The sequence below is a fragment of the Folsomia candida genome, unplaced genomic scaffold (genome assembly GCF_002217175.1).
Source record: "Folsomia candida strain VU population unplaced genomic scaffold, ASM221717v1 Fcan01_Sc008, whole genome shotgun sequence".
NCBI lineage: Eukaryota > Metazoa > Arthropoda > Collembola > Entomobryomorpha > Isotomidae > Folsomia > Folsomia candida.
The window spans coordinates 285687-298520 of record NW_019091200.1 but is presented as its reverse complement, the minus strand read 5'-3'; the positions used below and the strand labels follow the sequence as shown (position 1 = coordinate 298520).

Below are 12834 nucleotides of genomic sequence, written 5' to 3'. Positions count from 1 at the left end.
CAGAACAATATTATTCTATCCTTTAGGAGGCTTATTCACTTTTCTCTGGACAGTACTAGACACCATTAGCCACCTGAATGCCAAATTTTAGTTTTCTAGAACGATTTTGAAATTTTGGTGCATAATACCCCATCCACCTATATGACCCCCACCGGTCAACCACTTGACCGATTTCACTCATCTTCGAACTTAATTCCTCACTTGACCTATACTACACGTGTACTAAATTTCAAGTCGCTAGGATGAGTTTAACGAGAGTTATCGTAAGACGGACATGACGGTTCCATAAGCTCGGGCTAAAAATGAAGATGAAAGTTCATCCATCTATTCAAAATTTACTGCGCATTTTATTGAAACAAATAATATTCCTCTAATATTTAATAGTCTCAATAATATTGATGCATTATCAATGAAACACGGTCATAACTCAAATTCTAGGTCGGGCTCCGCGAAGCGAGGTAGCCCGGCTACCTTACCTTTTCAAATAATTAAAAATTTTAATTGTTATGAGTGACGGCCGAACCCAGAAACACCGGCGTAGCCGTTAGTGATTGAAGAATCCTGGCACTAAAAGTCAAGCAATCGTGGTTGCTAATGGTGAAAGTCAATTTGTCAGAAAAAAATTAGACAGCATGAAAAAACAAAAAAATTTGTATATGTTATTGATTCGGCATAATTTTAATTTTATACCAAATTATTAATTCATGATGTCTACTTTGCCGATGTCCGAAGACGACGATAGTCCCATTTTAATAACTACGAAAAAGTCTTCGTCAAAAAAGGTCGCCATTGATCAAAACGACAATAACGACAACGACGTAGTCAACCTCAATACTGAGTCTTCCGTTAGATTCGTTCCTATCGCTGAGCATCCCTCCCAAAATCCGGTGCAATGCTGCAACATCAAGTTGAACAAAGCGATTCAATACTTAAGCATCATACTTATCGTAAGTCAATTGTCGCCACAAGTCCTGAAAATCTTTTGAAAAATGTAAAATTTAATAAATACGTGTAAATGTTTAGGTCATGCGTTTTGCGATTCTTTCCGTCTACTTGTTCATCGCCCTCAACCCGATTGTTTTTATCGCCAAGTATGAAAAATACAGTGGGAATCCAATCCACAAATGCGCCCATGGTAAGTTACCTAATTACCGACTTCCGGTCCTACTAGTTTAGTAATTTTGTTAAATCTCTACCTAAACATTGTCATCTTTACTGCAGGAATCCAAATAACGTGCACGCTTCTCTCCTTGAGAGAAATCTTGTTCGTTTTGTCCACGTTTTTCCTCCTCTTTCTTGGAGCGTCTTATGTAAGAAATCAAAACATTCAAATTTCTTTTAACTTTTTCATAAAATTTTCGTAAAATCTAAAATTTCAGAGAAAATACGACCCCTTGAAGTGTTGGGTGATCTTCACTTTGCTTCACTGTTTTCTAACAGGGCTCGCCCACATTGCCACCGGTTTCGCGATAGGCACCCCAATCCTCGCCTTCCACACCCCCCTCAGTCTCCCCCTCGTCGCTTTCATCATGTATCTCACCCTCGCCTTGATGCGGGACATCAAGCAGAAGATCGTCCTTCGAAGAGAATTTGGTCCTCAACTTAAAATGAACAAGGACAGCATCGGAACTACGAAGGCGAAGCACTTGTATGGAAACAAAGAGGGGGTTTTACCTCCCGTGACAAAATCATACAATCACAACATCTTTATCGGCTCAGGAAAGGATGCGGAACTAAGTTTTTGCTAATAAGATGGAAATCATGATCAAATTTTTTTGTGAAATCAAAATTTTTTGTGAAATCAAAATTTAATACGTCAATAAATACTACATCACTGGCGAATCGGGAACTTTGTAGAGAATTCGCTCATCTTTTGGATAACTTATTTTTGCATTTTGTCTCAAAATGTACATTATGTAGGCTTGAAGAGTAAAGATTGTGAGGGTCGTGATGATAAAAATGATCCACAACGCGGTCAAGGAAGAACATTCTGCCGCTTGTAAAATTTGAGAAATGTTATCGTCTTCATTATTGTCTGTACCAACGCCATTGTAATTTCGTCGATTTGATGAATCTTTGTTACTGTTTGAAACCAGATAGTTCTTCTCGATTTTGTCCTCATCCAAAAAATCGGCCAAGTTAACTTTGGCATCCTGACTGAGATTTTCGTAGTAAAATGACCCCACACTGTTCTTGGTTTCTTTGGCGTGAGCAAAGTGGAGCGGCATTATGGGAATTACCTCCACTTTTTCGAAAATTAATGGACTCCCATCCCCATAAAAATATGAGCTACTACTGCTTGAAGACGACGTCTCATTCGAGGTACATACTCCTTCGCCGTAAAATTTTAGGATTTTCAACCTCTCGGTGCTTTTGAGGGAGAAGAAGCAATTACAGGACAGGTTGATGAGGTGAGCACCGATTCGAGGGGAGGTGACTTCGTATTCGAAACCATTTTGTTGTGTGTTCGTTGATATAGCTGATGATGGGTTGCAGTGGATTAAAATTGTAAAAGGACTTCCGGTTATGACGTACTGGTTAGAGTGGATTCTGCAATTTGAAACGTAATTTACCAGCTATTTTTTATGAACAAATTAAAAAAAAACTTTTTATAAGTTTGTCAAAAATTTAAAATTTAAAGGGTTACGCATACCTCGTAATAATTGGCGTTTCTGACAAGTCTTGCCTTCGACAGGTAAACTGGCAGTGGTTTTTGATGATGGAGTGGTTTCTGGCCATAAGGGCAGAGGCGCACCGGTCAGCTCCCCCACTCCGGAGGGTCAGCCCGTACTCGGATATTTGGCAAAGCTCGCCCCCCTTGCAGTCCGTGGGGAAGGCGAGACCGGAAAAGTCTTCGTAGAGGAAATGCGCCCCGTGATGGCTCATTCCCTGAAAAAATCCGGTGGGCGTGTGATCCGTTTGAGAATTCAATTTTATCCGACAAACGTGACCCTTGTATTCGAAAGGGAGCGTGTGAGTGTGCACGAGTTGGAGCGATTTGGAACGATTCTTCTTGGCGTAGGGGACCTGTAAATAAGGGGAAACACACGAAAAGTGTGCAGAATGTTTATTAGATTATGTATGTAAACTTTAAGAAAATATAAGTTTTCGCAATTGTGACAAGTCCTGTATGTCACATCGGTAATTTGTCATTAATAAATTAATATAGTTTCTGTAACCCTACCTGAATCCGAACCACCATCATATTCCCCGAAGTATGAGAACAATCCGTAATTGGCAGCGTGTAATATTTCGCGATGCTGTCAATCGCCAGCTCCAATCGCCCATCCCGAAACATTTTCAGGTTTGTGATGTTCTTCAACGCCTTAATAAACTTGTCCTGGGTGATGATCGACTGTGCGAATACCCAAATAAAATCTTTTAAAAAACACTATGTAGATTTTCTCACATGAACAACTTGTATTTTATTAAGTGGTTATGTGGGCGAATGCCTAGATAATCTAGTTATCCAGGATTTTAACTGTATTTATAGAAAAATTTGAGCAATATTAAACTTACCTGAGGGATAAGATGTTGGACGCAGTCGGACGTGGCGTGAATCCATCTGTTCTTTTCGGCGTAGTACATGCTGAGAATTCCAGCTTGAAGGGTTATCCTTGCATTGGAGAGGACAGCGGACCCGACAAAGTCCAATTTTCCGATAGTTGGCGAGGTGGGTGCGGTCGTGTTGGAAGTATTCGTTGCTGCAGGTGGAGCGATAATATTCTTGTAAAACGTATTGTAAAAGTTGTGTTCCATTCGGGTAAAGGGGGTTCGAATTCTGAAATAATTGTCAATATTTCTTTTATTTCAAGAAATTCTTCACTTTTTCACAACAATAACACCATTCAAATCCGCTTTCTCACCCGTAATTAAAGTCTGACATGTTTCTCTGGACCAGAACTACGTCATCGTCTGGCGCCCAACCCCACTCGATCCCACATCTCTTCAGGGCTCTCAAATACCTCTCGAATATGGGCACGTTTGTATAAATAGTGGCAAAATGAGGCTGAATTTTGGTACAGAATTGTGACGACGAGATGAGACGATCGTAATGGGTCGTGTGGTCACCACTGGAAGAAGTGTGACTTTTCTTCCCATTTATACTCCCCACGGCTGGATGGAGCTGTTCAAAATCTACGTGTAAATTGACCACGGCTTGGTTCATGTGGTACGCGACGGGACAAGAATATCTGGAATCGGAGAAGAAAAGGTCGTAATTTTATCGAGGTTACTTATTTTTCGGGCTTACTTGTAAGGATACGTCTCCGAAACGCAAGTGTACCAGTTGTTAAACGTGACCTCGGTCTTGTTCCACTGCGGTGTCTGATACTCCAAGACGAGTGGAATGTAGCCCTCGTAGAAAATTGGTGGGGGGAGATATTCCGCATGGATTCCAGGAACGATGAAACCCTGCTCGTCTGGTTCGAGGGGGAGCAGTGACTCGTCCGAGGTTACGCCCACGATAAAAAGTGGGATGAATAGTAATACGATAATTACGAAAGGAGACTTCATTTCGGGAAAAAATGTTGAGTCTGCTGACAACTGCGACTGATCGTGAGAATGAGATGCAGTTTAACAAGCAGGAAAAGAACAAGTATTTTATTCCTTAGTAAATATGACTCGATGATATAAAAGACATATCGATATCAGTGGAATAACATGACTTTGCTTAGCACGAAGCAATAAAAAATAATATCTTATGGATAAGTAGAACTTTCATGGCTGTACTCTCGTATAATGTCGTGGTTGGTGTCATATTACTATTCATTCCGTAATAAATTTGAGTAATCAATCGAGTCATCGTCAACAAATATACATAAACCATGCATTTTTTTACAAGAAATTGGTTTATGTACATATGTATGTTTGAAGAAGAGATGTGTGTATGTGTTTAATGTAGAACCTGCAAAACCTTGACATTGCCAATGTCTCTTATCAATCAAGTTATATACCAAGTCTATAATTTAACATCTACGTAGTGTATTGATTAATTTGATTTTGATTCGTATAATATGTACATATGTATATTTTAATATTTTACAAATATGTAAAATAAGTAATATGTAAATATGAGTATATTCATATGTAAAATATATGCAATGCATGCAATGAAAGCAGATCCTAATGGAACTATGCTAACCTTCATAAAATTGTGAAAATAAGTATAATCAGACAAAAATCAAACTTCTTGATATTTGAACAAACGTTTTCAATTAAGCATAATGAAACAATGAACAATTAATTCAGACAGGAAATATGATATTAACCGTTTCTAGTAAAAAGCGGTTTGATATTGCAGGTCATTCAATGCACTACAAAATCAAGGTTTTTTGACACTTCAGTTTATCAGTCTATAACAGACCCAAGTGTTACCTAGATACTTAATGTCAAGCAATCGTGGTCAAATAATCATAGAACGCAAGGTTGCTTGACAACTTTAGTAACAATTACATTGTATTATGATAAAGTGTCAAGCAATCTTGCATAGAACCACGATTAACTGACATCGTTTCTATGGGGTGGTGCCCCATACGGTTGCGACAAATGAATTATTTTTTTAGAAAATTTTCATTTTTTAAATCGTTGGGGCAAAAGTCCTTTGGTTTGCCCCAACTGTTTGACCCTGAATAACTTTTGAACTGGCAGACATAGAGACATAATTCTTAAGGATGAAAGCATCCTAATTTTTAGCTTGATTTTTTAAGCTAAAAATCCCGACTGTACTGTTTCGGAAAACTAAAACGTTTATTTCGAAGAATATCACCAAAATATAAGTTTTTTAGGCATTTTACAGCCAATTCTGATCTCACAAAATTCTATAATATACCAAAGTGATCGTATGATCTAGACCGATCGATTGACACCCCACCGGAGGGTGTGAGATCACTTGACCCTGATTTAACCTTATAAAAACTAATTAATTTTGACCTGGATACCATTTAAAAACGGAATTAAAAATGGTTTCTATTGCATTTGGGGGCGGATTTACTGGGGGGCAGAATACCATTGAGACCGACTTGTGGGGCGGTGATAAAATCAGTTGGGGACTGAATTAATGCAAACCGATTTTGAATATTCTACTGATGCAGTTATGATTTATTAGAGACCTGGAACTGATTCGACAACAAAAATTAGAACATAATACATTTTTAACATGAAATTGCAACTGAACCAAATGAACACACGATATTAATTTTGATAAAAAGATCGGATTTGATTTTGATAGTACTACAAAAATAAACTAAACGAATAAATCGTCATCATTCATGTCATCAATTTGATGACACTGATTTTGGGATGCATTTTATATTTTAAACAAGTTATTAGCTATAATTTTGTCCTTCAGTGTTCTGTGACTTGTTCCGATCGGTGGTGACACTATTGCGAATATATTAGCTAAAGAGAACGTTGTGATAATTTAAAAAAAATATGAACTGTATCATTTTTTTTTTTTTTTAAGCGGGTATTATTTACTATTAACATAAACATTGATAAACTATGAAACAGTGAGCGATCATGAACTGTATCATATTTACAACATGATACAGGTCAGAGGTCAACGCCGACCAATTTATTAGCGGCGCCAATGTTGGGTAATTTTTCGGGGGCGCGGCGTGACCTCTGATGCACTTCCTCCGAGTTCCTCACCTCACTACAACTACAACTCTAAACTCTAAAAAAATTAGTTCAGGCTTGAAGAAAAACCAACGACAAATAAGGAGGAAAGAATGGAACTGAGAAAATTTTCTCGGTCATTTTATTTTTATTTTTTCCTACACCTTATTGATGTAGCCCGGTCTCAACGGAATTCTGTAACCATACACCTTATTGGTGGAATCCGTCGCCAACGAGAAAAAGTTGGCCTACACCTTATTGGTGTAGTCCGTCGCTAAGGCGAAAAATTTGGCCTACACCTTATTGGTGTAGTCCGTCGCCAAGAGATCGAAATCGCCCTCCACCTCCCGATACACAATCAAATTCGGTCCGAATGCGTTCCACGGGTGGCTAACGAATTCGGCCCACATGTCGGATCTTGCCGCAAAAAAGCCTTCGCTCCGAATGCGTGATCGGAATTCGGTCCGAATGCGATTTTCAGCATTCTATGCGCTTTCGGAATGCAGCTTTCTATCCGCGTGCTATATTTTCCATTCGCTCCGAAGGATATTTCTCGCAAATAATAATTAAAATACACAAATTTAAGGTTGACAAATCATTTTATTTTATTGAGTGTAGCAACGGAATACATATAAACTTACATTTATAAGGCATCCTAATATATTTACAAATTATATCATTTTGTTTAATATGTAAATATTCTTGTTCGGATACGTTTGAAGCTTCAAAAACTCCTAACTTCGAGCTATCAATTGGATAATCTTTCACGGGTTTGATGTCTCCAAAAAATTGACTAAATTTAATATTACTATCATCCTTCTGAAAACGACGAATTACAACAATTTTCCCTGAACGCAGCATGTAACAGTTATCACCGTTCTTACAAATATTTTTAGGAGACAACACATTATGACAATATCTACTAAAACCTACATTAGTATCGATTTGCAGAGCTTCTGCTTCCATTAGTCGTTTAGAAACTTGCTCTAAATGATAATTATGCGAATGAATTAGACTTTTAATTTTTTGCATGAAATTTTCAAACGGAAATGTGCTAGCATTATCCAGTGCGCCAAAAAGGTCATCTTCATTAATGTGTAGAAGCCCATGCAAATTATACACAGCAAATTCCTGTCCATAAAGTGAGATGCATTTCTCCACAAACTTGTTTAACAACTTCTTAGCCACTAAATTCCAGTCAATATTATCGGCTTTTGGGGATAACAAAATTAACAAGGCAACATGGAAGCGTAAAAAGTTTTTATATTGAACTTTCGGAATTATTCCTTTAAAGACTGCTACTCCTGTGTACAGTAAAAGCGTTCTAAATTCTGTCCCTTTATAGTGATCAATGTGATTGATCCCTCTTGGCTTTCTTTGAAACTCAGAAGGAAAATAAATTAACAAATTATTCAATCTTCGACTAATTAATAATATATTCCTGCTTTGTAGACGGTGGGGTAATTTGCCTTTCACCCACATGCGAGTTAATTTTCTTGTAATCCCTAGACATACAAGATGCAAATAGTCTAAAGGAACTTGTGATACAAGACCAATTTTCAATTCAGATAAAATTGTATTTCCTGTGTGATGAGATTTATCCGTCTGCAACCTGAAACTATCATCCGTTCTGCTTGGGAAATTACCTTTGCAATATCTGACACTATGCATCCACTCACCATCTTCTAGACATTTTTCACACGCGTGATAACTGTTATGACTTTTACAAGCTTTTATGAAACTTCTAGCGGGAGCATCAGCTAAAATACGTGAAACCCTGAAAGAGTAATGCATATCCAGAGAGATGCCATCCCTTTCTAAAGTTTTATACTCATTTACAAAGTCAGTTAAAAAATCTAAATTATTTGGTTTCGACTCTCCATAAAATAAATCTATAACAAAAGGTGTCGAATTAAAGGATTGATCAACACTACCTAGTATGGGCCAAAATTGTTTATTGGTGCTTCTAGTTAGAGGAATTCCATCAATCCCTACAGAAAGGCTAATTAATGGACTATTAACCTCTGATTGCAATGTGCGTAAAATCTTGCTGGAACTATTAAAATTTTCCTTAATCCCGTACTTCATCCTGATGAGCATATTCTTTCTAATTCCAAAATAAAAATATTTACCTCCGCTAATATTACAAGTGCGAATTTTAGCTGGTGTTCGGATGAGAGTTCTCGAGTCTAACGGTAAAGTAGGAAAAGTTTTTTGCCTCTTAAATAATTTCAAGAGCTCACCAAGAGCGTAATGTTTAATGTTATGAGCTAAAGCCCACTTCCTCAATTCTAAATCAATTGAAACAATTTCTGTAAGTTCTGTCGCATCCTCGCTACAATCTGAATCTGAATTTGAATAACGATCTAACGTATCTACTTCTTGTAATTCTAAATTCTCATCACCTGCTTCATTACTAATTGTACCACTTAATCTACTATTACTATTATTTACAACAGCTGGGTGATGTACACTGACACTATTAACAATCGAACCGACTGCTGGGACCCTAACACTATTCAAAAATTCATTCACGGCCCGTCGATGTTGCCATCTTGCTGTTCGTTCGGGAATCTGCCTGTTGAACATTCTTCCTTATTTCGTTGTTTACGTCCGCCGTCTCGATCTTTAGAATTCTTCAGCCACCTCTTGGTAAAATCGTCAATTTCGCTGTTCGTTAACTCACGAGTAGAACGATTGAGCCGAACAGTTTCTGTGAAACGATGAATTACGAACCAAAGTTATTAATTGTATCGAGAATGCTAACTCCTGATTAAAATTTGATTCCATACCATAGAGCACCTGTTGTAACTTCGAGTCTTTCAATCCTCGTTTAGCACATTTGCCTGCTCCAGTAAGGCTGATTATTTTAGCCAATTTGTCCAACAGTAGCTGTTCTAATATTCGGGTTACACTTTCGTTAGGATTTTTACCACCAAGATATCGTAATTTTTCGACCTACCCAGACAAATTTAGTTGATTAACTTTATGAAACTAACAAACATTAAAATTTTTTCTCCTTACTATATTTGAAAACATACCAAAATAGTTTTAGTTTGATTACTTTTCAACCAATCGTTTAACAAATCCAAACCTTCTGGAGTAGACAACGGAATGTCCGGTCGATTTGGATCGTCTTCTAGAGGAGATTCGTCGATTGTTCCAGCCGTTCTCCTTAATATCTCTTCCTGATGACCTCTAATTTTAACCAATTCTTCTGTTACTTTTGTTTGAAAGGCTAGAACCAAATGTATAAAAAATGTGAATCAAAAATTATCGAAAAGGAAAAATTAATCGATGATCAAGAAAACGAATGATTTTACCATTATTCTCGTACTTGAAATTATTAATCAACTCGGTCAGAGAAGCAAAGAGAGGCACCACGTCAACCGTTGCAAAAATTTGAGATTCCGGCTCGTTTTGCGACAAATTTACAATTTGCCCTCCAAGTGATGCTGCTGGGGGTGATGAATCGGGGAAGACAAATTGACAACTGTTGAGTCCACTGAAACAAGGGTTGGTTGACGACGGGGTTGAGGGTCACTGCTTGGATTTTCAATTACAGTTGACACTAAATTAAATTGGAATCGTTAATAATATACCAAGATCGTAAATTTGTGCAAAAAATAACTCATATTAATTTTACCAGAATTAATCAAATTGACAAGACCAGAGACGACAGGATCACCTCCAGAACTGACTTCCTCTTCCGAATTGCCTCCCGAATCCGTACTTGGTGTAACAATTTTCACTGCCGCTGCTACCTTATTCTTTCGCCTGCGTCGTGGCGGTGGTCTGCCTTTAGAAAATCCAGCTATCTCAACTTCGGATGATGATAATTTGTCACTCGTCCGGGCGGCATTCGCTGATTTTGTCGCACTTTCAATTGTACCTGCAAAAGTGTGTACATAATTAATCAAGTAATGATGATGGAAGGAAGTGAAGCCTCCATTTTTTAACTATTTAAAAATGACGAATCAAACAGTAAAATAGAAACTTACTTGAAAATGTAAGAAGAGAGCATTGGTATTTTTCCCAGGTCACATCCGGAAGAATATGATTAATTAATTTTTGATGACTTCCTGGACCTGATGGCCAATAACACTGTGTATTGGCAGCACTTAACCAGTTTGCTGACACAACTGAAACCAACGTTTTATCTTTTTCAATGAATTCAACAACGGCAAAAGGTTTACTCTTTAAATTATTCATTGTCAGAACTGTTTTCTGGGATGTACAAGCGGAGTGAAATGAGCGACTGGTGCTAAGAGCGAGGAAGGCATGGCATGGCAACACTTTTAAACCCCCGCCACTGAGCTGAACTCGCCCCGTATTCGGGCCGAAGTCGGCAGAAGAATTCCGATTGCGAGAGAAAATCCGAATTCTGCTCGATAGCGTAAACTTTTCGGTTAAACGAAATCTTTTTTTAGCTTTGAGACAGAAGGTGGCCCACCCGCTACTTTGAGTTACTACATGGAATCTGAAATTAGAAATCTATCCATAGTCGTAATTGAGGCGACAATTTCGGCCGTCTCTAAACCGAAAAAATCGTATGCGGGGCGCATTCGGACCGTATTTGATTGTGCATCGGGATATTGGTGGAATCCGTTTTTAAAAGGTTAACCTAGGGGGTCGTCTTAATCTTCCAACTTAGCAACGGTCCACTCACCATTTTTTCAGTACATAATAATTAAAATTTAATTTCTTCAAAAATGAAAATTTGTGTTGGAAACAATTCATTTGTCGCAACATGTATAGAATGATAAAGTGTCAAATAATATTGGCATAGAACGTCTGGAAAAAATAATGCCAAACCTTCCCTCAGTTTTCATTGCTTGAGGTTTCGAAGCTCCTTTCGAGTCATCAAAATGACCACGATCAGCTTGCTTATCATTCTTACATCGCTGATTTTCAAGCTTGTCCCCGGAACTCAATACGGCTACAACCTGAAAGACCTAGAATTGAACGGCGGAACAACTGTCCACCCATTCAAACCGCCTCAGCCTCCCGACCCTGACCTCGATGCTTTAGCATCAAGATGTTACGAGTTATCCTACATCCCCATGAATGACAAAACCCCCCTAGTTGGCAGACAGCCGAACGTGTTTCATATCTCCTTGCTCAAGAGTACGACGGAAGAATGCACCAAAATATACCTGGACAGACTTCAATTTGCAGTTTTAGCAGGGAAGATGACACTGGCGGAGGATCGCTTCCCCATCGGCAGCTATGATTATGACAATTATAGAAAAGAGGGTCGTCACGTTGAAAATCTTAATGACACGATTTTAAAAGAAAAAGCTTGCCCTGGGACTACGCTGTCTCCAAAGATAAAGTACCACACCGTCCCTCACACTATTCCTGCAATTTCCGTATTTTATGCCGCCATTCCGGGAAACGTCTACCATTGGGTAATCTCTAACTCGTAATTCATGTCATTTTTCTGTAAAGTCACTGAAATCAACTCTGCTCCACAGGTCGGATCAACCGAGTCCGTCGCGGAGAGGAAGACTGAAAGCATTGTCGTTTTCGACACACATCTTTTATTGGGAGAAACGGATTTTAAAGACCGAGAGCCAGATAAATTTACCCAGCAAGCTATAATCTGTTTCTACTTGGAATATCAACCGAACGATGATTTGATCACTCAATTGCTCCCGGCTGGAGGGGACACACTAAAATTGGATTTTGTGTATGAAAAAATAAAATCGTGGGCGTGGGCTGCTTAATTTCAGTGCATATTTTTTCTAGGGCGGAAATTAAAGTTAGAGTTGACGCCGGGAGGGAGGCAAGATGGACTCCTTTGGCGAAACGGAATTGGATGGAGTGGACGTATGCGGAACGGGACAATTGTAAACGAGTAAAAAACGTGAACGAAAATGCTAATGACGAATACGAACTGCAAGATCGACCCACTTATTTTACGGATATGTGCCGTTGTACGAAGAAGAAATATGCACCTTTAACCGGCTATGAACCCAGCTTAGAATCAGATAAACCTCTGCTGCCAATTCGCGATTTGCGCAATTCCTATTATCCATCGGACCCTATGGATGACTGTTATGAGTTGAAATTGTATGCTTTTGAAAAGCCCGACAAAATATGGGTGCGGTTGTGGCTGAAAGAAAAAAATTGTCGCTACACCAAACAAGTGGGCAATGTTAAGTATAGGCAGAAACCAGTGTTTGGAAATTGTGGGGCCATTACGGCATTGGA

General features: G+C 38.5%; 2 protein-coding genes across 2 annotated transcripts; one reads left to right on the top strand and one right to left on the bottom strand.

Annotated features, from left to right (window-relative positions):
* The first annotated feature begins 707 nt into the window (after window positions 1–707).
* Window positions 708–1782, top strand: LOC110853689. Its single transcript, XM_035854359.1, has 4 exons — window positions 708–947; window positions 1024–1135; window positions 1222–1310; window positions 1380–1782. Exons 1-4 carry the CDS (start codon window positions 708–710, stop codon window positions 1746–1748), a joined length of 810 nt encoding a protein of 269 aa, XP_035710252.1. The 3' UTR covers window positions 1749–1782.
* LOC110852962 lies at window positions 1771–5077 on the bottom strand. Its single transcript, XM_022101146.2, has 6 exons — window positions 4253–5077; window positions 3867–4193; window positions 3520–3781; window positions 3185–3355; window positions 2654–3027; window positions 1771–2550 (listed from the first exon to the last, which is right to left on the bottom strand). The coding sequence occupies exons 1-6, from the start codon at window positions 4513–4515 to the stop codon at window positions 1827–1829; spliced, it is 2121 nt and encodes a 706-aa protein (XP_021956838.1). The 5' UTR covers window positions 4516–5077; the 3' UTR covers window positions 1771–1826.
* Window positions 5078–12834: the final 7757 nt, after the last annotated feature.